Source organism: Cervus canadensis, chromosome 13 (assembly GCF_019320065.1).
Source record: "Cervus canadensis isolate Bull #8, Minnesota chromosome 13, ASM1932006v1, whole genome shotgun sequence".
Taxonomy (NCBI): Eukaryota; Metazoa; Chordata; class Mammalia; order Artiodactyla; family Cervidae; genus Cervus; species Cervus canadensis.
Genome location: NC_057398.1, coordinates 72338049 through 72362654, shown reverse-complemented (window position 1 = coordinate 72362654; position 24606 = coordinate 72338049). Strand labels below are relative to the sequence as shown.

The 24606-nt window shown below is 45.4% G+C and overlaps 2 protein-coding genes across 11 annotated transcripts in view; one reads left to right on the top strand and one right to left on the bottom strand.

Annotated features, from left to right (window-relative positions):
- Positions 1 to 1678: 1678 nt before the first annotated feature.
- On the bottom strand, positions 1679 to 10735 carry YOD1 (YOD1 deubiquitinase). 2 transcript variants are annotated; one of them, XM_043484921.1, is made up of 3 exons: positions 10321 to 10735; positions 8869 to 9028; positions 1679 to 7703 (listed from the first exon to the last, which is right to left on the bottom strand). In XM_043484921.1, exons 1-3 carry the CDS (start codon positions 10369 to 10371, stop codon positions 7000 to 7002), a joined length of 915 nt encoding a protein of 304 aa, XP_043340856.1. In that variant the 5' UTR covers positions 10372 to 10735; the 3' UTR covers positions 1679 to 6999. The 2 variants fall into 2 exon arrangements, with proteins under 2 accessions (XP_043340856.1, XP_043340855.1); XM_043484920.1 differs by lacking the exon at positions 10321 to 10735 and having other exon boundaries at positions 8869 to 9309.
- PFKFB2 (6-phosphofructo-2-kinase/fructose-2,6-biphosphatase 2) overlaps positions 10374 to 24606 on the top strand; it is a 27291-nt gene continuing 13058 nt past the window's right edge. For 4 of the 9 annotated variants that reach the window (XR_006272527.1, XM_043484919.1, XM_043484916.1 and 1 more), the window contains exons 1-9: positions 11086 to 11175; positions 12267 to 12374; positions 18447 to 18572; positions 19078 to 19174; positions 19600 to 19666; positions 19798 to 19872; positions 20240 to 20296; positions 21177 to 21301; positions 23892 to 24099. Coding sequence is in view for 8 of the 9 variants with exons in the window: in XM_043484919.1 (XP_043340854.1) it covers positions 12287 to 12374; positions 18447 to 18572; positions 19078 to 19174; positions 19600 to 19666; positions 19798 to 19872; positions 20240 to 20296; positions 21177 to 21301; positions 23892 to 24099 (843 nt within the window). In the remaining variant the exon portion in view is untranslated. Of the gene's footprint in view, positions 10488 to 10777; positions 11046 to 11085; positions 11176 to 11209; positions 11316 to 12266; positions 12375 to 17829; positions 17994 to 18446; positions 18573 to 19077; positions 19175 to 19599; positions 19667 to 19797; positions 19873 to 20239; positions 20297 to 21176; positions 21302 to 23891; positions 24100 to 24606 lie in introns of those variants that run through there. The other 5 variants (XM_043484915.1, XM_043484913.1, XM_043484914.1 and 2 more) reach the window with 5 other exon arrangements.

Sequence of the window (24606 nt, the reverse complement as noted above, 5' to 3'; positions counted from 1 at the left end):
CATTTTTAAAGTCTTTATTGACTTAGTTACTATATGGCTTCTGTTTTGTTTTTATTTTTTGCCACGGGGCATGTGGGATCTTTGCTCCCCAACCAGGAATTGAACCCATACACCCTGCATTGGAAGGCAAAGTCTTAGCCACTGGACCACCAGGGAAGTCCCTTTGAGTTAGGTTTTTAAGGTAAATTTTACATTGTCATATTCACCCCTTCCTGGTCTGAGTCAGAAAATAAGTGTACTTCATTGTTAACACAGTACTTTCCCAGATTTGACGTTAGCCATCACATCAACCTGAGACACCTTTTCTCTTAAACAGGCAATCGTCTGCAGTTCTTTCAGTTATCACAAGACAGTTGTCAAACCTTGGATTTTCATGTTTTAAAGGTAAAAACCCTCGTCAAAACTAATGCAATATGACTAAAGCAGGACACATTAATACTATTGCTTCCTTTTTTCTAGATCTTTTAACTATTAAAATGCAACTATTTCTGCAACCGAAATCGTATCACCCTGTTGGGATCAGAACAATAGTTAAGTACTATTGCTGATTTTTCATCAACTCAACTATGCCAGGTTTTACTCATGCCAGACTCACATAATGGGGTGCATTAGAACTCAAGGGCTGGACTTCCCATTTAGAGTATTCAACCTTAGGATTTTTCGGCCTGTTGAGATTTTTGAATGGTCATCTATTGCACCATTTTGCTCTCTGGATTTGTATTATTTTATTTGTAACTGTATTATTTGCAACTTCATCCACTGTCTTTAGTGGATGAAGATGGTCTGCATGAAGCCAAGGATGTAGAACAGGGAAGCCTGGCATGCTGCAGTCCACGGAGTTGCAGTCAAACATGGCTGGATGACTGAACAAAAGGACGTAGGATTGACAGTCATCAGAGGTCTCTGGGAGTTGACATTGATACATTATATAACCATGGTCATAGCTGTGGTTCTCAAATTTTTATTCTCATCAAAATCACTTGGAGGGCTTGTTGAAACAGACTACTGGTCTCATTTATTTCTGACTTCTGAGAATTTGCACTTCTAAAAAGCTCCCAGGCAATGTGATGAACACACTTTGAGAAGCACTACTTTACGGGTGCAGTTGTTTTAACAAACTACCACCACGTATCCTAGGAGACTTCTCACAAACCTTTTAATATGATGCTTGGCTTGTCTTATTTTAATGTTGGATTTATGCTGACCCCCAAAGATATTTTGCCCTGGTGCACAAATTGGTAAAATTGCATTATGGTTCCACTGCCATAGTTTTTATGCTTTCAATAAAAAGTATAAAAATGCAAAGGATACACAGTCCAATTTAGAGAGATGAAACTCTGGCCAGTTCTATTTCAAGTAAATGTTTACCTGTTGACATTATCAAAGATTAAATAAGTTCTCCCCAAGAGATGCTGCAGTTTCCACACAGATCTAAGTTCACAGAGACCTCAGTCTATTATAAATGAAAGGGAACATTCAGCCTTTCCTCTTGGACAATTTGTCAGCAACAGACATTAAATTACAACTTTGAGGAGCTGATTTATTAAGACTCCACCCACAGAAAGAGATTTGGCAGACATTGGTACAGGAAGTCAAAGCAGTGATGATAAATACATAACTTGAGTGTAGCAGCTGTTCACTAGCCCTCTTTCCTCCCCCAAACATGCTCAGACAACAATATTTTCACTTCATTTATTTCTTCAAAACAAGTCATTTCATACAGCATTTAGGTATTTAAAATCATACACCTCACAAATAAAATCAATGCATCTTAATGACAATGGTAAAATCGCGTAAGTTACATAAAACAAAATTAGGCATCTCTCAGGTAGTAGCAATAGTGCATTAACTTGAAAAAATGCTGGCAAATGGACAAAATGTTTTTAAACCAAGGAAGCACTGTCCATCTTCATTAAGAAAAAAATATTTTATGCCAAGAGAAACAGAACTTTGTTCTATTTGTCCTTCTCTATTACTTTTCAAGTCATATTTTAAAGCTCTAAGTTTGACAGTTTTGTAGGTTCCTCATTGCTTCAGGAATTTCAACCTGTTGCATTAATACAGGAAATATAGGACTACTGCCATTCTCTATTCGACAAATTATATTTATTCTTTAAACTTAATACTCTTTTAAAGGAAAAATGTTACTTTTTGCTAGGGAAATTATATTTCCTGTAAACAGTTTATGTGATAAATGGCACCGAGGTAAACTGGAAAACAGACAAGATCAAGAGCCCTGGTCCTTTAAGTAACTTATGGGCAACAGCTAACTACGTCTCCTATTCCAGGCAGGCTCATGGAATCTGAGAGGAAACTGTAAACCTCTCCTAGGTTAACCTGTTTGCCCACAATGTAACTAAATCATAATTTCACTATCTCCAAACTCTTTAGATGTAGGTGTGCATTTTAAAAAACAAGTATAAAAAGGCATCATAGCAAAATGCTTATAGTCATGTTTCAATGCTTTACTGACAAGCCTTTCTTTCTGTTATGGCCTTGCTATAGTCTATGCCAAGAAACGTGAACGGGTTAAGATGACACAAAGGCATTGCCTGAAACATTTTCTGAAAAGCATAATTCAAGAGTAGGAATGCATTCATTTGAGCAGCTCTTCTGTTTATGTGGCACTTTATCTTCCTGCCCCTTTCTTCCTTTATTCTAAAGCAGCATGGGAGGGTTATTAATCTCCTCTAAATTCTACCAACCAAGACTTAAACCAGCACTCCACAATTCAGTATCAATGTGATTTTTTCAAATATTCAAAGCACTGTAAACAAAACGCAAGCTAAGTTTTGGAGATGGAAAATTAAAGAAATTTTTCCTACAATCAGGGAAGTTTTATAATCTTTTTAAGCTGGGTGAAATGTGCTAAATGCTAAATATCATAACTCCTAGTAAGAAAACATCCTTAGTTAATAAACTAGCTTATTCAAACCAAGTGTTTCACTTTAGACTTAATGATGTTGCTTATATATGACTTTTAAGGCCTCTGACTCAAAAATCAGCTCAAAATCATAAGTCTGCTTAGAAACAAATGAAGGGTTTTAAGAATCTAACATTTTCCAAAAAAAAAAAAAAAATCTAACATTTTCAAAAGTTGCAGTAGTCATCTTTGAGCTACAAGGACAAATTTGAATACTGCATTGTACAATGAATAAAGAACAATCACATTATAGAAATAAGTAACATTTTGAATGCTAGGGCACAGAGCATGCTCCTAATAGTTACTGAAACGGAGTTTTACTATTAGAGAATTACCAGAATGTTGTACCACTGGATACACTATTCACTGATGGTAACTTTTAATTAAGAAGAGCTGATTGTTGGCAGCTCAAGAACTATATTTTAATGTCTGACAAGATCGTCAGAGAGGGCTAACACGTAAACTTTTCATATTTTTAAAGTGCTGCAATAACAACAGATTTGTGTTCTCAATACATGAAAAAACATGAAAATCCTAATATATGAAAGGCCACCTGACACATAAAAGAAAAAAAAAAAAATCACTGTGCTGCTAATCTTGTATATTCCCCATTCAATTTTTTTCACCAAAGACATAGAAAAGTATGTTCAGCTAGAAGGGAACTTACAACTTTCCTGTTTTAATGCCTATACAAGATAGAAAGAGTAAGCTTAACATGCAAATTAGGCACGGGCATTTACAGGAATGTATAAATATATTAATTCATTCCTGATTAAGATTTCACTGGGACTTGAACTTCATGGAATAATCAAGTGGTATGTCAATATTTGTTTTTGCCAACAGGGTCAAGCTGACCAGCCCCCAAACTTGCAAGGCTATCACTTGACTGTGCCCATGATCCATTCATGAGAAACAAGAAAGCAGCCATGAACTACTAACAGTAGCTGTACCACATTGATGTCTTCACATGGCTATCACATCACAAATTCCCGGGACATTAATTTTAATTTCTGAAATCACTCTATCCAGAAGTGCATTCATAGCCCTACATCTAATCTTTAAATCCAAAGAAGAGTAAGGGAAAGAAGAGTCAGGAAAGGAGGAGTAGGGGACAGGAAAGCACAACCTTGGTTCATCTAACCTCATTTTAATAAAAAAAATTCTTGCAAGGCAGTCAAAACCTGAATGAATAGGAAGAAAGGTTTCGCTCTGCTCAAGTGCAAATGTAAGAAAAAGTTTCTTTTCATCTTGGTGCAATGTGTTAAATTTCTCAAGACTAGAATTTACGTACATTAACTAACTTCAAGTGTATAGTGTTAGGCGCTCAGTCATGTCCGACTCTGCGACCCCATGGGAGCCTGCCAGGCTCCCCTTTCCATGGGATTCTCTAGGCAAGAATACTGAAATGGGTTGCCATTCCCTTCTCCATTCAGAGTACAAGTGCAATTTAAAAAATCTTATAGCTTCTGTGAGGCTTACCAGCTTGAATTCTGAGTAAGTACAAGTTTAGGTTTTTAATCCTCCACAATTAAATTAAAATGTTCTGCAAACAGTGCTTCATCTTGAATATCCCATGATCAGAACATTACTTAAAAAAGTCCTATTGCTGAATTTCAGCAGCTGATTAAATAAGTCATTACTGAGAGTGACCTTTCAGTGTCCAACTGAGGAATGCACAAACTAGTTAACAGGTATAATAAAATAGAATAAGATCCCCTAAATAAATAGTTGACACTTGTTATAAAAGCATAAGCTTAAATATGCAAACAAAAACATTTAAAATAAGCTTAATTTTATAAAATATCCAGTTCTATATCCCTCCCTTGTTAAAATTAAAATCAAATGTAGATAAAAGTATACTCAATTTTAAAGCAACAAAATTTATGTTTGGAAACATCAATATACGCCTGGTATATAATAAATTACTCAATAAATATTTGTTGGATGAATAAACTTCTCTAAAATTCCAGTAAGCAAGTATCAAGTTTGGCCCTTGAAATACTTAGGAAAGGAAGGCAAGGTTTATGAATAATAATGCATAAAGCTCAACTGGATTGGTGTTACCCAGTGGTATACTCTTAACTTACAGCTTTAAATTTGTCTGGGGGAATTAAGAGATACAAAATCCTTTTAGACCAGATGACATACAGGTACAAAGAGATTTTCAATCATATTCATTTGTACACATTATGACTGCCAAACATCAAATTTCACAAGCTCATAAGCGCTATTTTAAGGCTCAGTAAAATAGAAAATTAAACACTTTTGAGTTAAACTGATGATAATAACTTATTGTTATTATCCTAAAAGTCCTATTCACACAAAACATACTCAAGAAATGTCATATAACGATTTAAAGTATATTTTGTGATTTGCTCCTTAAAGATACTTTTCTCCTAAATTGTTTACATACTCCTTAATTTTATACGATCACTTCTACCAAGCGAAAGCCCTAAGAGGAAATCTCAATTCTGAAACATTTGCCAAGAAGACATGCTAAAAAAGATATAAGTGCTTTAAGGTATACCATTAGGTTGTTTTTTTTTTTGGTCACTCCATGAAGCTTGTGGGACTTAGCTCCCCAACAAGGGAGTGAACTGTGCCCTTGGCAATGAAAGGGTAGAGTTCTTACCACTGGACTGCCAGGGAATTCCCATACCATTGGTTTTCTAAGTAAGATAATAAAAAACGAGACCAAGATAACAAAACTTCACAACATTAAGCCTCTTTACATTATGTAAGATAATGCATAACAAATTATAATTTAGCATCCCTGATCTTCAGAAGAATTAAGAGGTAGAACACTTATCTGGAAGATCTCATAGTGAAGCTAAGTTTTAGAGGGTATGCCTCGTGGATTAGCCCACCAAGCAAATGGCTACAGATCTAATACTAGTAAGAAGCAGAATTCTGAGAAGGCTGAATAAGGCAAAGATTTAAAAACTGGCATATTTTGTAAGTGAAACAAATTCATTCAATGTTATTATCCCAGTTACTTTAAAACTCTGCAAAAGTCAACGTAAAAGATGGTGAATAAACAAAGTATTAATTTTCAGAAACATGAAATCATTTAAGAGTGGTTTGACACAGCTAGCATGAAAACAAATACTGTTTAGGTAAGCAAAAGATCTCTCAAAAACCAAATGAAAGCATGCTGTTATTATTTTAGATGAAAAGTTATTTTAGGACTTGGAGGAAATGCTCTTAACAAAAAGCTGAGGAAATTAAATCCCTCCAAACAAATCTTTAGTTAAAAAGGCAAAAATTGAGCACTCAAGTTTCAAGGAAGTTCAATTAAAAAAAAAAATCCTGCTTAATTTTAACGTTTTATCCAACTTGACAGATGAATAAATGAGTTGCATTAAAACATGAGGCCCATGGTCTTTTAAAGCTTCAGTAAGCTGCTCAGGCACCTCTTCCCTTGTACATTCTCTTTTATATACTAGAAATTCTTAACTGAGCATATAAGTTCTTGATTTTAGGTAATATTCTCAAGGAGTAGACTCATCTCTGTAAAAATTGCATGTTATCTACTTATAACAACTGGTGAAGTACACATTTATAAAGTCTACCAAATTGCGATATGAAATCAGTTTTAACAATTCTGAGTATCTTCATTTGAGGAATCAATTCATAACATAGAAACTATTAATCCACTCAGAGTTTCTAAAAAGACCCAATTACTGGAGACACTGTGGTTTATGTCCAGTGGCCTCACCTGAAGCCTTCCGCATTACCCTAAATAGGAAGTTGTTTTCTTCTACAAGTTAATGCTGCTGGGTGCTAGTTTATAATACTAAAACTCAATCTTCAGGTCAGTGTCAGTAGGTAGCAAGGACTACCTATGCTGTCACCCAAGCAGGAGGAGGGCTGTATCACCGCTGTAGACACACATCTGTAAACTTGCACACTAATTTTAATCTTAACAAGGAATTCAGTGTCTTAGTGGTTTAAGGTTAAAAGGATGGTTCAAGCATTGTGTTCTTTTGTTCTTAAGGGTAACAAATAGCTTATTGGAAAACCCAGAGCCTTCTGGATCTGTGAGGTAGTAGGCTTCAATCCTCATCATGCATGGATCACACTTCTCCGAAGTTGGTATGGCCTGTCTCCTTGGCATGGTCCCTTGCTTCTGCTTGTCCAGTTAATCCCTTCTGACATACCATGCATCTCAGGGTGAAGCGGTTTACATCAGTAAACTGTCTCTTCTTTCTAGCTTCATCTGCTAATTCCAGTGCTTGCACAAGAACAATATCATCATAAGAGGAGAAAATAGTCAGAGGAGGGGTGTCTGGGTCAGGGAAGACACGCTGAAGTGGATCATAGTGGATGCCATCGTAAATGAGAAGGACCCTTTTGGTATATCCTGCATCTTCCCCAAAACGGTCAATTCGTACAGTCTGTGTATCCACTACACATATTTCACATTGGTAAAATTTAGACAAAATGGATATCTCAATGGCTCCGCCCCAAGTATCATCCCTTTTGATCCAGTCACAGTACTCTTCATTTGTTTTTCCCAGTATTGCCTCACTATAGAAGTCTGGATCACTTCCTACAATTTGTGCTATGAGGCGTCTCATCTCAGGGGCACAAGCTGGATTCAAGACTCCTCCTTCAACAACATAGTACACACTGGTAAAGAGACAAGAGTTGTCTGCTGGGACCGCCATCCTGGTAAGTACAGGCAAAGTTTCCCTGACGTAACTAGGAGCACCATATTTTGTAAATGTAGGTGACGTTTTGGGCCTACTTTGGTCTTCTTCAACGATCAGCATGTCACCTGTCAAAAACAAAGCAAATTTAGAACTGCAGAGAAAGTATAGATGAAACTGCTACTGCTACTGCTAAGTCGCTTCAGTCGTGTCTGACTCTGTGTGACCCCATAGACAGCAGCCCACCAGGCTCCCCCGTCCCTGGGATTCTCCAGGCAAGAACACTGGAGTGGGTTGCCATTTCCTTCTCCAATGCATGAAAGCGAAAACTGGGTGTTCACTAACCAAGTCTGTAAATTACAAACAGGGGGAGTTAAAGTATAAACTGGGGTTACTAGAGAGAATACAACTTTGCAAACATGTGATCAGCAATAGTTCTTGTTCCCTGAATCTTCATAAAGATGAAAACGGAACAAAGAGAAAGACATTGTACCTCATTTAGTAAAGAGGCCTGAGTTATACACTTTTATACTTACCTAAAAAGATACATTTCAAGAACAAAATTTTCTTATCCTTGCTCTCTCTGCAGTTTAAAAGCACTTCCAAAAGGTGTTTACGAAGGACTCGGCCACTAGGGGGTGCTCTCGATCTGAAATATCATATCTACCCTGTTCAAGTGTTTACAGGATCCTTGAGGCTACAGAGGAAAGCTTTTAAATACCAATATTGCTGTTCAAGTTTTAATATTGGACAGAAATAACTGCTTTCGTCTAGAACTTGAAAGCGCCTTCAGTGGATGTGTCAAAGCAAACTCTAAAATGAGTACAACTGTCAGAGAAAGTACCAATGAAGGCGATTGTAAAAATGAACCAGGAAAGAAAAAAAAAAGTATCTTACATTCTTCAGACATACTGTCTTCTTTCACTGATACAGGGAAAAAGAACAATCAGGACAGAGAAAACATCGCATTTTAAAAATACTTCTGTGGACGCAGAGGGAAACAAAATGAATGAGATGTTTTCAAGGCAGACCAGAAAGCAGCCAGGAAAGAGGACTCCACGGTTTTTGAGCTTCTCATAGAGATCAGGCCCTCCCTGTCTCTTTCAAACTATATGTGAAGTCAGGGAGTTGCTGGACACTAGTCCTGGCCTCCGTCAGAATTCTCGGTTCTTTAATTTCTCCTATTCTCGTCCCCCAAGCCGACCCCTAGAGACCTGGCCCTGACAGCGTCCGTTCTTTCTGCCCCTCTAGGTCCTCCCAGGACCTTGCCTGGCCCAGCCTCGATTCCCGTACCTGACTGGATGGGCAAATCCCCCAGTATGGTATCCCCGTTACTGAGATCCAGGCACTCGGGCGGGTATCCGACGAGGATTCGCTGACAGCCGGGGGAGATCCCGGTGATGGCGGCAATCTGGCCCTGGAGTTCCCGCACCCGGGTCCGGCTGGACAACCCCTGCAAAACATGGGTGCCCTCCTTGGCCTTGCAGCGGAGCCGCCACATCGCGTTGGTGCGGCCGCCCACAGGGCAGACACCGGTGGGGCCAGCTTTGGTCCCGGCAGCAGGCTGGCAGACGCCGCCGGGGCAACCAGCCGCCGGGTGGACTCCAAAATGGCCACCCTTTGCCGGTGTAAACATCGCGAGAAGTCGTTGGTTGTACGGTTCTCGCGATACTCTTCGGCTTCTGTTCTAGCACGCTCTTAAAGAGACAACTAACTCCTGCCACTTCCTCGTCAGGAGGCAGAGGATGAAGGTTTATCCGTATTCCCAAAGTACGACTGGTCTTGCCACCTGTAGGGCTAGTGAGGTACCCTCCGCGTCGGAAGCATATATGCTCAAGGGAAGAGGGCGGGGGAAGGAGTTCCTGAATCGAAGCCGTTGGAATGTAACCTTGCATTTAGTTCGGAAATTATTAAATTGGGGCTTCCAAACTACGCCGGGAGAAACAAGAATCATAGTTCGGAATGCAGACGAATGCCAAGAATGGCCTGTGAGTCAAATAACCAGTTAAAGACAAATAAGTACTCGTGACTATAGACTCGGCTGCAGCAAACATTGACTCATTGAGGTTAAGGGGCTTTTCCACCACCAAGAGACTGTAACTTGAAAACGTCCATTGGCCACATCAGAAAGCGCAGTATGAGGTCAGCATCTGGGCAGAGGGCAATTGCTACCTTCAGGAGGTGGTGGCGGTATAAGGAGGAGGAATGAAGACCAACGTGTGTCATTCAGATTCCGGTTCAGGCCCTAGACACACACATACCAAAAGGACTCCATTCCTGCCTTCAAAATAGCAAAGTACTCACGTAATCAGGAGAGAGGGTGGGGTGTAAAGGACACATAACCACGGAATTTCATAGCAACGTGATAATGCTAGATTATGTGACCTTTTCCAAACCTATATCCCGAGAACAAAGGACGGTGCCTCGCAAATAAGTGCTCAGTAAATACTTGCTGAATGGATGAAACAGAGCTGTATAGGCACAGAAGGGACAGCTGGGAGTTGTAAAAAGTTTCAGAGGAGATACTATTTGAGGTGTTTTGAAGGATGAATTTAATCCCCAGGTGAAAGAGGAATAAAAACATCTCTGAATTGACCTCTCTTCCAAGAAATACGTACGTATTGTTCTTTTTCCATCCTGGACGCAGAGCGGCAAAGCCTACACTGCGTAGAGGGGATTTATAACTACAGTCAAGCATCGAATGGGCCCTGGGGGCAACCGTGCACTTGAAATGTGCAAACTCACTAACACTGTGAAAGTTTCTGCCTCTGAATAAATTATATGGAAACAAAGCATCTTTTCAAACCTTTCAGGACCCAATTTTCTCCTGGAGCAATTTTCCTCTTTGGTTCTTCAAGATGATCATAACAACCGGTACAGCGTGGGTGGTAAACGGTAGAGTAAATAAGATGGTAAGTCCGCTGGAGTAGAGCACGGGTTCAGGGAAGACCCTGGTTCGGCGAGGAGAGTAGTTGATTTTCTTAGTTTACAGTGTTTGACCGAAGGGACTATGCAAACATCCTAAAATGGGATCCGCTTAAGTCCTTTGGTGGTTTACTTTAGCACGTGTTAATCGCTCAGTCGAGTCCGACTCTCTGTGACCTGAAGCAAAGCACCTTCTAAAGCGTATGCTCCAGTGCTTGGATTTAACGAGATCCCGCCGGGATTCAGGAAGAACAGCGTTAATCTTCACAGCATTTTTTTTCCAGTCAGCAAAAAGCCACACCCCCTCAAGACGTCCACTAGTTCACTCTCGCGATAGTACGGAAAAAATAGTCCGGCTTTTTATTAACCCCGCCCCCAGCCGTGCTAGTTGCCAAGCAACGGTGTAGCCAACCTCCACGGCGCCGGGAGACTCGCGAGCTCGCGCTAGTTCACCTTCACAGGTCCCTCCTCCTGACCTAGCGAGCGACTGCGAGCCCCGCCCCCCGGAGCCCGCGGGCGCTCGATTGGCCGAGGAACCTCTCCAGGTGAGGGTTGAGGCCGGGGTGGGCGGGACCAGGCTTGGTGGGCGGGGCCGGGCCGGGCACGTGACCCGCCGGCTGCTGGTGCCCCGGACCCCGGCCCCAGAGTCGGCTCACGCCTGTTAAGCCTCAAAGGGTAGGTACTGGGGCCGCAGGCGGGAGGGGTCTTTGGGTGGACGGAGGCTGTGCAGCACCTTGAAGGGGCTTGGCAGGCGACAGGAGGGTGGCTGCCTGGACCTTGATGAGGTGCGGGAAGATGAAGCCTCGCTGTTTCGGGCAAGTCCGGGTTCCCCCCGCCCCCACCCCAGGCATTACCTGGAGGGTGTACGTTTAGGGACCCAGAGCCGCAGCTGGTGGGTGAGTTCAGAGGATGTGCGTGGTCAGTGAAAGAACTGCAGGGTCCCTGCAGCACTGGGGGTCTTTCTCACGAGTCCCTTGTCTGGGATTGCGGAGTGGACTCGGGGTTCTCCCACTCCAGTTAAGAGTCAGGACTTACCCCTTATGCTGCAAGTGACCTTGGGAAAGTTATTTACCACATCTAGTTACCCGGTGATTCGACTGATTCCCAGGAGATGTATGGGGAGGGGGTGCGGACCGGGGGTTGAGAGAAAGAACACCATAAGGGAAAGTGGTGACGTCCGGGGGCTGTCCCGGGTCCAGCTGCGGTTTTTCCTTTAGGGGACATGTTTGAGATGTTCCCAATTCTCTCCTTCTCCCCCGCCCCCCCGAACTGAATCCTACCATTGGACTGCAGTTGCTTTATGTTAATGAACTTGATCTATTCACAATCCACCCCACCCTCACCTGATGCCACTACTCTCCCCAGATTTTTAACCTGGAATCTGAGGTTAGGAAGGGACTTGGATAAGCCATTTAATTTGATTAACCTCAGTTTTTCGGTCTAAAATGGGGAGAAGTAGCAATGGTAGCAAAATCTGTTTTATTACATGATTCTTGGAAGGATTGAAGGAGATAATTTATGTGAATGTAAACTCCTAAGTCAGCATTATAAATGCAAGGATCTGGTGCAACTGTTCATAGATAAGGAAACAGGGCTGGAGATATTCATGACTTATCCTAGGGCATGTAGCTATTAACTGGGAGAAGGAGGGCTGGCTTTGACACTTGATCCAGGGTTCTTTCACTTGTACCTCAGTGGTCCTCTTTTGAGTGTTCTGAGGGTTCTTTTCTTCCTTCCCTTCTTTACATTCCTTTTGTTCCTTCCAGACATCTCCTGAAGAGTTGCCATGTCTGGGAATCCTGCCTCTTCCTCAGAACAGAACAACAATAGCTATGAAACCAAAGCAAATCTCCGATTGTCAGAGAAGAAATGTTGTGAGTGTTGGGAAAGAGGAGGGGCTGCTCTGTCCCATGATTTTATTTTGGGAATATTGTTGTAATTCTAGATTTTGCTGCTGAGTGGGAGTGAGAAATAATTCTTTGACATGAGAATTTAAAACAAAGTATAGCAGGGGAATTTCCTTTCTGAAACAAGTAGACTCAGTGAAATGTCTGTCCTTGGCTAGACTGCTGGTGTAGCCCAGCATTTTCTTCCTGCTTTCTTTAACTGAATCTTTATCTCCTCCATCCTGGGAGTATTTGCCCAGTCAATTGATGCCGAAAGTTTGAGTAAGTATTGTACACGCAGTGAGTAAGGCAGAGTGGTAGGGTGCAGGAATTCCTTGGGGCTGATACTGTTAAGAGTTTCCCTTAATCTCTTGGGCTAAGTTTTGTGAGGGTGCTGCTCACAGCAGAAATTGCAGGTAGGAACCAGCTGCTCATTTCTATAGGCCTAAGGGAAATTGACCATGACATTTCACTTTTTGCCATGTCTGGGGCACTTTACTGCCTCACAAGTTTAGTCTTTATATTTTGCAAACTATTTTCCTCTGGGGATGGGTTTCACAGGAGCATTTCCATGCTCATATTTTAGACAGAGACAACAGGTGGGTTTGCAGAGAGATGAAGTGGTGTTTCCTGTCCCCGTGATCTGCATGCCTAAGCATCCTTCAGGCTGCAAGACTATATCACCCAGGTCAAAAGTTCCTGAGCAGTTGGTCCCCAGATGTTTTGGGGAAACTCAAGGAAAGCTCACTCTGTCCCTGCTTCCAAGTTCCCTTGGAACCCTACCAGGCAGTCCTGCTCACTTCAGTGGTTATATTTATCAGCAGGTGGAAATAGTCAACCAGCATGAGACTTGGGATCATCTCATGTTCCAAACTTTCCCCAGAGTCTCAACCTTGATGTCACGCCCTTGTCAGTCTCATGATTAATGATGATCATCTTTTTTCACCTATCACTGATGAGGCTTGTTGGGGTTTGGCTGCAGCAGAGGCGGCTTGTTTGGGTGTGATCCTGGGGTCGGTGCACCTGTATGATTAGGGTCTTCTTTCTCTGCCAGGGCAGGAAGCCAGGTACCGAGGGCAAGAACCTTGTGGAAGATACCTACTGTATCACAACGTTTGGGTGTAGCCTCTGGAGTCAGACTGCCTGAGTCCAAATCTTCTTGTTACTACTTCCTAGCTAGCTGCTTTTAACTAAGTTGCTTGTCTGCCCCATGCCTCAGTTTACTTTTTGATAAAATGGGGATACCAATAATAGCTATCTGAGTGATATGAGAATTGAATGCGTATATATAGGAGAGCACTTAGAAGAATGTTAGGCATATGGCTAAAATGTGTTATTTTTCACCGGTGACAATTTGCATGTTGTGTCTGTTCCTGAAGCATTATATATAGATTGAATTATGCAGTAAATGCTGTGCTGGAATCTCACTATTTAAAAGAGCCCTGTAAAGAATGATATTTTCAGTAACAAGTGTTTTCTCCTCTCGTTTGACAATATGGTAGCCCAGATTTGGGGGTATGGAATGCATATCTTAAAGAGAGGTGCCCTCATGTTGCTGGGACACTTGAGTCCAGAAAGAGCGGAGAACAGGTGGTGGTTGGGGGTGGGGAGTTGATAACTGGGGGTCACGGGCCCTGCCCAGTGCCCAGCGCCAGCCCTTCTAGCTCTGCCTTTTCTCCAAAGGACTCTCCTACCTGCCTTCCTCACTTTTTTGTAGTTTTTTTGCCTTGAGGTCTTTTGATTAGTCAAGGAAACAATAATCCCAGGTATCTTTCCATCCTCTAGACTCTAGTTCTTGATCTCTCCTTTCCAAGTTCTACCCCTGTCTTCCCCGTCAGAGGCATCTGGGTTCTCCTGAAGCTGCTGCCATTCATTTACTCCACTTTGTTCTCCTTTTGTGTTTGGACTCAGATTTTGAAAGCCACAGTCCAAGGAGAAATACAGTTGTGAGAGTATGTGTTTATTTCCCTTTTCTCGGTTACTTGTCTGTATCTTGCAACAGGCTTCCCAGACTGCTGAGTGTTCATACACAGGAGTCGCTTTATTAATAGCTCGTACATTATCCCATTACTGCTAATTACACCTGTTTGTTGGCTGACTTCGACTCTGGGAAGTGCCTGAACTGGAGGGCTGTAGAATGTCCTTAGAGAGCCAAAGCCTCCAAAAGAGCATTACTGAAATTTCAGCTGCTCCCGGGATGGGGGAGAAGGGGGGTGGTGCTGGCTGAGGTGCCCTTAAGGTGCTGAGACAGCTGGTTTCAGAGCTCAGTGAAAGCACGAATTAGGGGTAGACGGGGAGGTCCACCTGGTTTTCTTTCTTTGTTTCTTTTATTTTTTGATATTTTGAGCAGGTCTGGAACAGACAGCTTCTCATATGGAATCTTCCCCTAATTACAACACAGAAAGAAAGTGAAAAGCAAGAAGTTTCTCACCATTTCTCCTGTCCCTGTTAAGTTTGATTCTTTCTAAAATCTTATTCTGGTGTATCCTGTTAGTGAAAATAGGTTCACAGTGTACATTTTTTGTTCTGCCGCCATCTCTCCCCTGCTCCTTTTAAAAACTATATTCTGGACATTTTTTATGTGTTGACAAGTTCAAATTTACTTCATTCTTCAGTCAGCCTTGTGTGAATATTGCCTCTCGCTGATGGACATTCCCATTGTTTCCAGTTTTCCACCATCACCAACAACAGTGTAAGAAGCACCCTTGCATGTTTGTGCCAGCAGCTTTCCTGTAGAAACACTCAGAGGAAAGGCAGACACTTTGAAACACTCATCAGCATTCCTCAAAAGCTCTGTGTTGTTAGCAGTTTTTAATATTCCAAAGTACTTGATAGAAATTGGGCATTAAACTATAGCTGCACTGGTTAACTAAAACATTAACTTTCTTAGTGTTTGGCTGCAGAACTTGGATATATTAGGCTTATCAGTAAAACGGCAGGACATAATTGGCAGTTTTATGACTTCTGATGAACACAGAGAAGGTATTACTAATGAATCACATAGGGCAGTATATATTCAAAATATTTTGTTGAGAACAAAAAGTGGAAGATGACCTTGGTCCTGAGAGAGCTAGGGACTGTGGGTCTTCTAGACTACCCTTCAGTTTAGATTAGAGATCAGGGTTGTGCTGGCCGCTTGGTTCCCTCTGTCAGGTGCTGCCAAGAGCTAGTGACTGGGACTAATTGGACGGTCGTGAAACTGGGAGTCTGGTCAGGGCCCTGACCTTGACTTTCTACTGCAGGACTGTGGGCCAAGCTCTTCCCTTTTCTGGGCCGCAGGTTTTCTGTCTACAGGAGGGAAGTTTTCACACACTCATTTCCTCTAAGTGTGTTTGTGAAAGAAAAGAAGTCTAAGATTGAGAAAGTGAGTTCAACCTTGCGTACAGAAGGCAGAAGAGAATTTCAGCTTTGAAACAGCTTTCCAAACTTTGTCAAGGGATATGTTATAATATGGGCTTCCCTGGTAGCTCAGCTGGTAAAGAATCCACCTGTAATGCAGGCGACCCCAATTTGATTCCTGGGTCAGGAAGTTCCCCTGGAGAGGTGATAGGTTACCCAGTCCAGTATTCATGGGCTTCGCTGGTGGCTCAGATGGTAAAAAATCCACCTGCAATGTGGGAGACCTGGGTTTGATCCCTGGGTTGGGAAGATCCCCTGGAGGAGGGTATGGCAACCCACTGCAGTATTCTTGCCTGGAGAGTCCCCATGGACAGAGGAGCTACAGTCCGTGGGGTCAAAAAGAGTTGGACATGACTCAGTGACTAAGCACAGCACGTGTTATAATATATTGTGTCTGAAATTAATCAGCGTGAAGTGTCTACTATTCAGATTAAGGTGGTGATAGTTTTGCTTTTTAACAGGCAAGACAGAGTGTTCCCAGTACTGCCGATGGGGCAATTTGAGGTAGACAGTATGGTTTAGTTTTGTCCTCGGGTAAATGAGCAGCCCTGTTGCAGCAGGTATGTGTGGGCGTGTCGTGGGCCGACAGGGAGCTGCGCTGGGGGCCGCCAAGCCGAGTCCTTAGTGCCCCGTGCTTCCTTTTGTTCTTAGCACTCTCTGTCCTGTTTGGTAAACATGGAGCAGCTGGCTCCCTGGCTGGCTTCAGAGCATCTCCCAGGGATCATCAGTTCATTTTCAGCTTCAGGGAGGGTAAGAGGACGTTTGGGGGAAGTGCGTAATGGGCTGGAAGGTGCGGGCCGGGCAGTACTGGAGGTGCGGGTAATGAGCCAAGCCACGGGGATTGGAAAGGGAGCGGCGCTGAGCTGGAGAAAGTGAAGACTCGGGAGGATTTCACTTCTGAAACCTGAGGCAACCGATCTGCCTGTTGGCGGTCAAAAGGTCAGGGATTAACATCAGCCGAGGCTGCAGCATAGGCATTTGCTTGCCCTTGTGCTCCCCATTGGGACAGAGATGAAAATTGCTTGTGTTGCTCATCCCCTACCTTGGAGGGGCTCCTGCTCAGGCCTGGGAGTTTTCCATGTCCCCAGTGGGTGAAGGGCTAAAAGCCAACCCCTCTGACCCCAAGTCTGGGCATCCACCCCTCGCTCACTGCCAGGGCCCTGTTTGGCTACTGGGTGCTTCTTGCCAAACACTCCTAGGAAACTCTCTTCCTTCCAAGGTCCATTCTCTACCCACGCCCCTCTGCCCACTTCTCCACTGAGACCTTTTTACCTTCCCTTCTCTAACAATGAAAGATGACATTCCCATCCAGGTACCACCGGTTTGCTGAATTGTTTATTAGCCTTCCAGGGTCGCCTTGTCCCAGGGAAGTGAAGCAGCAGCTATCTGCTGGACGCCTCTGGAAGATGAAGGTGCACGTGACTATCTCCCGTGTGGTCTGTGCACAGGGCCCCCCTCGTGGGCGACGCAGAGCCTGAGTCCCTCCTGATGACCTGTGTTTGGGTCTTGGCCCCAGGGCTGTGACTGGCAGCGGGCAGGGCCCTCTTCCACCACTCCTTGGCAGTGTGGGCAGGGAGGGGCCATGAGTAAGCCGATCCTCATCATAGGCTCTTTTTATGGGGAAAAGCTGATTCTGTGACTCAGTGTCTATCCTCAGGCAAGTCACCTGGCCTCTGAGCATCTGGTTTGCCCCTGCCTGCCCAGTGAGAGCTGTCTGTGTAAATGAGCATTCTTGAAATCCGTTTTCTAAGGAAGGGCAGACCAGTGGCTCTTCTGCTTCTAAACTGTCTTGCTTTTGTCTGGGCCTTTCAGGCAGCCTGGCCGTAATGCCCTTGTGGGCCAGCTTTACCAGGACGTTTCCTGCGGTCTGGTCAGATCCTGGTCACACAGGCTTTGTGCTGTGCGTGCTGAGTTGCTTTAGTCGTGTTTCTTTGTGACCCTGTGGACCATAGCCTGCCAGGCTTCTCTGTCCATGGGATTCTGCAGGCAGGAACACTGGAGTGGGTTGCCACTGTCTTCTCCAAAGGATCTTCCTGACCCAGGGATCGAATCTGGGTCTCCTGTGTCCGCAGGCAGATTCTTTACCATCTGAGCCACCCAGGTAGGCTTTGACACCATCTAAATCATTTAGAAGTTCTGGCTTAAACTCGTGGCCTGAGCACAAACGCCCAAACAAGTTGAGGGCAGGATCTTCTTTCGATGTTCAAGGTAAGTCTTGCCTGTGGCTCTGAAGGGGTAGATGGGACCCTCAGGACAGACAGTTTGTTGGATGAGTTCTTGGAGCCAGCTCAGCGCTGCACTGGTAGAATCTCCAGGCCCAAGGCCTTCCTTCATGGCGCCGTCACTTCCGAGTTACTGAATGTTCTCAGTGCCGAGGAGGGTGCTGTGGCTACTGTCTTTCTAGTCCTGGCCACTTTTTCTTTCTCTTTCACCTTGTGCAACTCTGTGAAGACCTTGGACATGTGGGAAAGGCACATCTTAGGTTGGGTACTTTGTCTTTTAGGACGTTCACCTTGGTTTGCCTTTCCAGTCCTCTTGGACCCTGGCCTCACTGAGGTGAATGAGAATCAAACCAGGTTCTGATCATGAAGGCTTAGCCTCCTGCACACTCTTTACTTGGCCTCTCATTATTTACTTCTGTTCCGTTCCATTTCCCTTTAGCATGGGCATCTTACATGACAAACTCTCCAACCCTCATCGTTATGATTGGCTTACCAGCCCGTGGCAAAACCTACGTGTCCAAGAAGCTTACACGCTACCTCAACTGGATTGGCGTGCCCACCAAAGGTAGGTGCGGCTGTGCATTCTCTGGGAAAGCTCTGGGCCTCCCAGGCCTCTGGGAGACTTTGTGTCCCTGGCATCAAGGGTACAGGGTGCTCCTGGCAGCAACTGTGGTTTTTCCTGGTTTACCGGCTTTATTCTCTAGCTATACACTTGTTCCTCCTGGCCTTGTCTGTATTGGCCTAATTTGGGAGGAATGCCTTTGATAGGAGTATTAAGAATTAAATGAGTATAGGGCTTTACATTTCCAGAGCCCTTACGTCTGCGTTATTTAGCAGTATCCCTGTGGAACAGCCAAAGTGGCTGAGAAAATTGAAAGTCAGATAATTTAAGACTTGTCCAGAGTCTGTTAAGTCAGAGCTTGAACTTAACCTGATTCTTAGTCTTGTGTTGTGGCCAGCATACCATGGTGCTGTTTTCAGTCCCCTTGGCCACTCTGACATTAGATCGAGAAGTCCGCTTTGGGGCATTGTATTGTTTCACTGCTAAAGGTTGTGGGTGTCTTCTGCAGTGTTTAATCTTGGGGTGTATCGGCGGCAAGCAGTCAAGTCCTATAAGTCCTATGACTTCTTCCGGCACGACAACGAGGAGGCCATGAAGATTCGCAAGTGAGTCCTCTAGGCCTGACCACCAGGCCATCCCTTCCTTGGCCATCGTGAGACTGGATGTCACGGGGCTTGGTTTCCTTCTTAGTAAACACCTGGTGGGAATTTTAGTGGGAAGGTACCCACTGGGCGGATCACTGTGGACTTGGGTGGGTAGAAGAACAGGACTCAGAAAGTTGTGAGTGTTGTTGTAGGCTAAGCCTCCAGAGGGTGAGACATGTATGTGGGCAGGGGAACACAGAAGATCCAAGAAGGTAGAAGAGTAATGGGGAAGTTGAAAGGTCAGATTGGAGAAAATTTTTGATCTGCGGGGAAGCTGAACGGAAGGGACGCGACCCCTGTGGCGCCCCAGCGGTTCCCGTCTCTGACTGTGCCTGAGCTTGGCCTTCGCTCCGTCCTCTGGCTGATTTCCTCTGCTGTCTTGGCAGACAGTGTGCCCTGGTGGCGCTGGAAGACGTGAAGGCGTATCTCACGGAGGAGAGCGGGCAGATTGCGGTAAGCCTTACCTGCCTCTTCCCCGTCTCCACCCCCGAAGCAGCCTCGCTGCGCCGCTCCGCCCTGGGCCCAGCTCGGGGGGACTGTATTTCCCGGTTCCCATTCCTCTGCCCCATGGGCTCTCTTCCTAGGTGTTTGATGCCACCAATACCACTCGGGAGAGGAGGGACTTGATTTTGAACTTTGCCGAGGAGAATTCCTTCAAGGTAGGGCCTGCCTCCAAGCTGGAGGAAGAGGAGGGTCGGTGGAGGTGGGGAGTTAGGTGTCAGTGTGGACCTGCTTGACTCTGGTGGGTAAGGTCAGGACTGGATGCCCAATTCTCTCGTCTTGCTGCCTTACCCCCAAACTTGAGTGTTTTCTTTCAGGTCATTTCTCAGATCCTTAGCATGTATGTATGAGGCCCTGGGGATGTGGTAAGAGCTATTTTTAAATGAAGAGCGATCGAAGGCCACTTTCGTGAAGGAAAATCTCTGGGGGATGTGGTGGCTGGGGTGGGGCAAGTGTGAACGTGTGCTCTTAATGGGCAGCCTGGCTATTTCTGACTCATTGATCACTGCCTTCTCCCCTGGGCAGGTGTTCTTTGTGGAGTCCGTCTGCGATGATCCTGACGTCATTGCTGCTAACATCCTGGTAGGTGAGCCCCCTGCACACACCTGTCTATGCCTTGCGTGTGTTTGTGGGTGGGGGTGGGTGGAGGGTCAGCTTGGTAATGAAAGCGAGAGAGACATGTTCAGCCGCACAGGGTGAGCTCTTAGATCTGCCCGGACCGCATTTTATACTTCTAGCCTCTTTCCTTGGGAGAAGAAGCAGGCTTTGAGGAATAAAGTAAGAATTAGCTGTTGAATGTAGAGGCTCGTCTTAAACTGTAGGAGTCCTGGCTCTGTATTCTGAGTGTTAGCTAAGTGCTGAAGCCTAGGTATGTTCTTGGAATGGATCAGACTCTTCATGATCTGTCTGGGGCACCTTCCAGGAAGGTCGTCTGCCCAGCAGTTATGCGACGTTCAGGTCAGCGGTCTGGGGCCCGTGCGGCATGGTCACAGCTCATGCCTGTGCCCATTCGATGGTTGTGCCGTGCCCTGCTGGTGGACGCCCACGCATCGTGTCGTGGTGGAGGTCTCCCAGCAGTGTGGGGACTTGCCCAAGAGGTGTCTGGCCCGAGTCAGCCAGGCGTCAGATCATGCAGCTTATTCTAAGTGCCCGTGGGAGAAATTGAACCCCATTCTGTTTTCCCAGGAAGGTACATGAAGGGACCGGAGCCCGCGAGCTGCTTCGGTTGTGTGGCTGCCTCTGTCCTGCAGCCAAGGGCAGGCGCCTGACTCCCAGTTGTCTGTCCCTTCTTGGCTGCCAGGCTCCCAGGACGGGGGGCGGGCGCTGCTCAGTGAATGGGATCGCCAGTGCCCGTGAAAGGCCTCTCCTCCGGCCTGCCTTTGCCTTATTTAGCAGCGGCTGTTTGCAGGAGTACTGTTGCGGGCAGACCTGTGAGCGGGCCCTGCTCTTCCTGTGATTCCAGGAGGTGAAGGTGTCGAGTCCTGACTACCCTGAAAGGAACAGGGAGAATGTGATGGATGACTTCCTGAAGAGGATCGAGTGCTACAAAGTCACCTATCAGCCCCTCGACCCAGACAGCCATGACAAGTAAGGTCTGAGGCCAAGGTCTGAGGGTCGCAGCAGAGAGGAGCCTTTCTCACCCTGTCTGTAGACTTCCCTCTGACCATCCAGACCTGTGTTTACATCATTCCAGGGAGAAAAGATAAGGCTCTGTGGCCTCTGAATGGATTGAGTCTTATACTTGAACACTGCAGTGTTTTTTTATCATAAGTTCTTCAGTTGTGTGCTCTAGACTATCATTTCTCAATCTCAGCATGATGGATATTTTGAACTGGATAATTTCTGCCGTGGGGAGCTGTCTTGGGCACTCTAGGAGCTTTCGCAGTATTCCTGCCCTCTGCCGCTAGATACCCATAGCTGTTCCAAGCTGTGACAATCAAACAGGTTTCCAGACTTAACCAGATGTCCCCTGGGGAGCTAGCTCACCCCTGGTTGAGAACCACTGCTCTAGATCAGTAGTGTTGAATTGGGGTGTTGTACGGCACCCTTTAAGGTGTGCAGTCAGTTTTTGATCAGTTTTTAAAGTTTATTGTGTATGTGTATGTGTGTATATGTGTATGTGTGTATATATTACATATGTAAATAACATAAATGTCAATTTATTTTGCGTAAAATGTTATTATACACGTGTAGGAGGCTTCCCTGGTGGCTCAGTGGTAAAGAATCCTCCTGCCAGTGCAGGAGACCTGGGTTTGTTCCCTGGGTTGGGAAGATCCCCTGGAGGAGGGCATGGCAACCCACTTCAGTTGTCTTGCCTGGCGAATCCCATGGACAGAGGAGCCTGGCGGGCTACAGTCCATGGGGTCACAAAGACTCAGACACGACTGAGCGACTAAGCACTCCACCCCCCCCCCCCCAACACACACACATATGCATGTTGTTGTTGTCTAGTTGCTCAATTGTTTCCGACCCTTTGTGACCCCATGGGCTGTAGCCCGCCAGGTTCCTCTCCATGGAGGTTCTCCAGGTAAGAATACTGGAGTGGGTTGCCATGCCCTCCTGCAGGGGATCTCCCCGACCCAGGGATGGAACACAGGTGTCCTGCATTGCGGGTGGTTTCTTTACCATCTCAGCCACCAGGGAAGCTCAAGAACACTGGAGTGGGCAGCCTTTCCCTTCTCCAGGGGATCCTCCCGACCCGGAGTCAAAGCGGGGTCTCCTGCATTGCAGGCGCATTCTTCACCAGCTGAGCCACCAGGGAAGGCTATACATATATATATATATGGCTTTTATATATTACTTAGCATGGCAGTACCTATCGGCAGTGTGGCCTGGAATGCAGGTTAAGTTGATGTGTGAGAGCAATAAGACTTGTAGCAAAATGCCAAGTCCATGTTGAAGAATGCTATGAGCACAGGGAGACCCATGAGAAGGTGGTCTTCATAAAAGCGTGTAGTCAGAGCAGCTCTATTCAGATGAGAATACAGCTCTCCAGCCCAGCAAATGATGAGTGTGCATAGCCCACTGTTAAATTGCTTCAGCAGTCTGCTTCATGTTTTTAGTCTTTCAGTTTCTTCCAGTGTGTTGCCCACAATTTTACTGTTTGGAGATGTTACTTAATACAGAAATTGAAAACTACTGCTCTAGATATGGCATAATAGTATATTCTTTAGTTAGCCCAAAGTCCTACATTGAACAATATTCAAGAAGAATATGTGTGTGTGTTTATAGATGTTACCTCTGGTGGTAGGGTTATGGGTGATTTTTATTTGCATCTTTCTTTAAAAAAATTTTTTCTGGAATAAGCAGCTACTATTTTTTAGGTAGTTTTATTTATTTTCAACTGTGCTGGGTCTTCGTTGCAGTGCACGCTTTTTTCTGGCTGTGGCGAGCGGGGGCTACTCTAGTTTCGGTGTGTGGGCTTCTCACTGTGGCGGCTTCTCTTGTTGCCGAACACGGGCTCTGGGGGGGCGCAGGCTTCAGTGGTTGTCGTGTGAGGGCTCAGCAGCTGTGGGCTTTAAACCACAGGCTCAGTGGTTGGGGCACACAGGTTTAGCTGCTTTGAGGCTTGCGAGGTCTTCCCAGACCAGGGATCAAACCTGTGTCTCCTGGCCTGGCAGGTGGGTTCTTTAGTGCTGAGCCACAAGGGAAGCCCCACCCTTGTTGTTTCTGTTGTGAGAAAAACTCCATGATGTAGCCCCAAAGCGGGCTTTGTGAGTGCCTTTGAGAGAAGCTTGACTGACAGGTGGGCGGAGGGAGCGCGCAGAGACGTCTGTCTGTGGTTTTGCTCCCTCCTCCCTGCCCCTCCCCTCGGGGGGATGCCTACTCTGACTCCGTCTTGACCACCTGAGTTGGACGCTGTGCTTCTCAGCAAACTTCAGGGTTACCAAAATCACCAGGTCATCTAGTCTCGCCCCAGAGGGGAGGCCTGAGTTCTGCTCAGCACACTTAGCCACGGTGCCTGGCTCTGCCCGATGAGAAGCTCAGGACATTTTGCTGCACCTTGGTTCTGAGGAGTGAGCGACTCATCTCTTTCCACTTGGCTCCTTCCACGTGGGTGGGGGTATCACGGGAGAGACGGAAAAGCCTCTAGGGGCCTCACGTCACTCTGCAGTTGCCCTCCTGTTATCCTCAGATTTTCATACCCAGGGGATTTTTTCCCCCTGCTTTGTCCCAGGGATCTTTCTTTCATCAAGGTGATAAACGTGGGCCAGCGATTTCTTGTGAACAAAGTCCAGGACTACATCCAGAGCAAGATCGTCTACTACCTCATGAATATCCACGTCCACCCTCGTACCATCTACCTCTGCCGGCACGGCGAGAGCGAGTTCAACCTCATGGGGAAGATTGGGGGCGACTCAGGCCTCTCGGCGCGAGGGAAGCAGGTGAGTAGGCAGCCAGCGAGCTGGGTGTCCCAGGCTCAGGGTGAGCGGGACGTGCTGGAGGTCATCTCTTTGATCCCCTTAACTTCTTACTGAATCCTATTAGGCTTAAGTTGCGATTTCAGTGAAGAGACGTGTTCTTGTTCATGGATTCTAGCTTGGCACTGGATGGTGCATAACTTGGAACCATTTCTGCTGTGATCATTCAGCCATCAGACATTTATTGGGCTCAGCTTGTATGCCCTGCACAGTACAGGGTGCTCTGGTTGAAGTTCATTTCCTCCTGGGTCTATTATAACTATGTAGCACCTTTCAGAGTTTGATTGGGGTCATGCACATTGTCCTTTTTAGGCTGAATTAGCAGTCCTGTGTGTGTGTGTTTTCTTTTCGATTTCACCATGCCTGGCGTGCAGGATCTTAATTCCTCAACCAGGGATCAGACCTGTGCCCCGTGCAGTGGAAGCGTGGAGTCCTAACCACTGAGCACCAGGGAAGTCCGCTTCTGTGTTT

Bases quoted from the DNA above. Each gene is read 5' to 3' on its own strand.
- YOD1 (XM_043484920.1), bottom strand. From the start codon at position 9,211: ATGTTTACACCGGCAAAGGGTGGCCATTTTGGAGTCCACCCGGCGGCT. The intron at 7,704-8,868 runs GTACGGGAATCG...TGTTTTTGACAG, and splicing joins GGATTTGCCCATCCAGTCAG to GTGACATGCTGATCGTTGAA.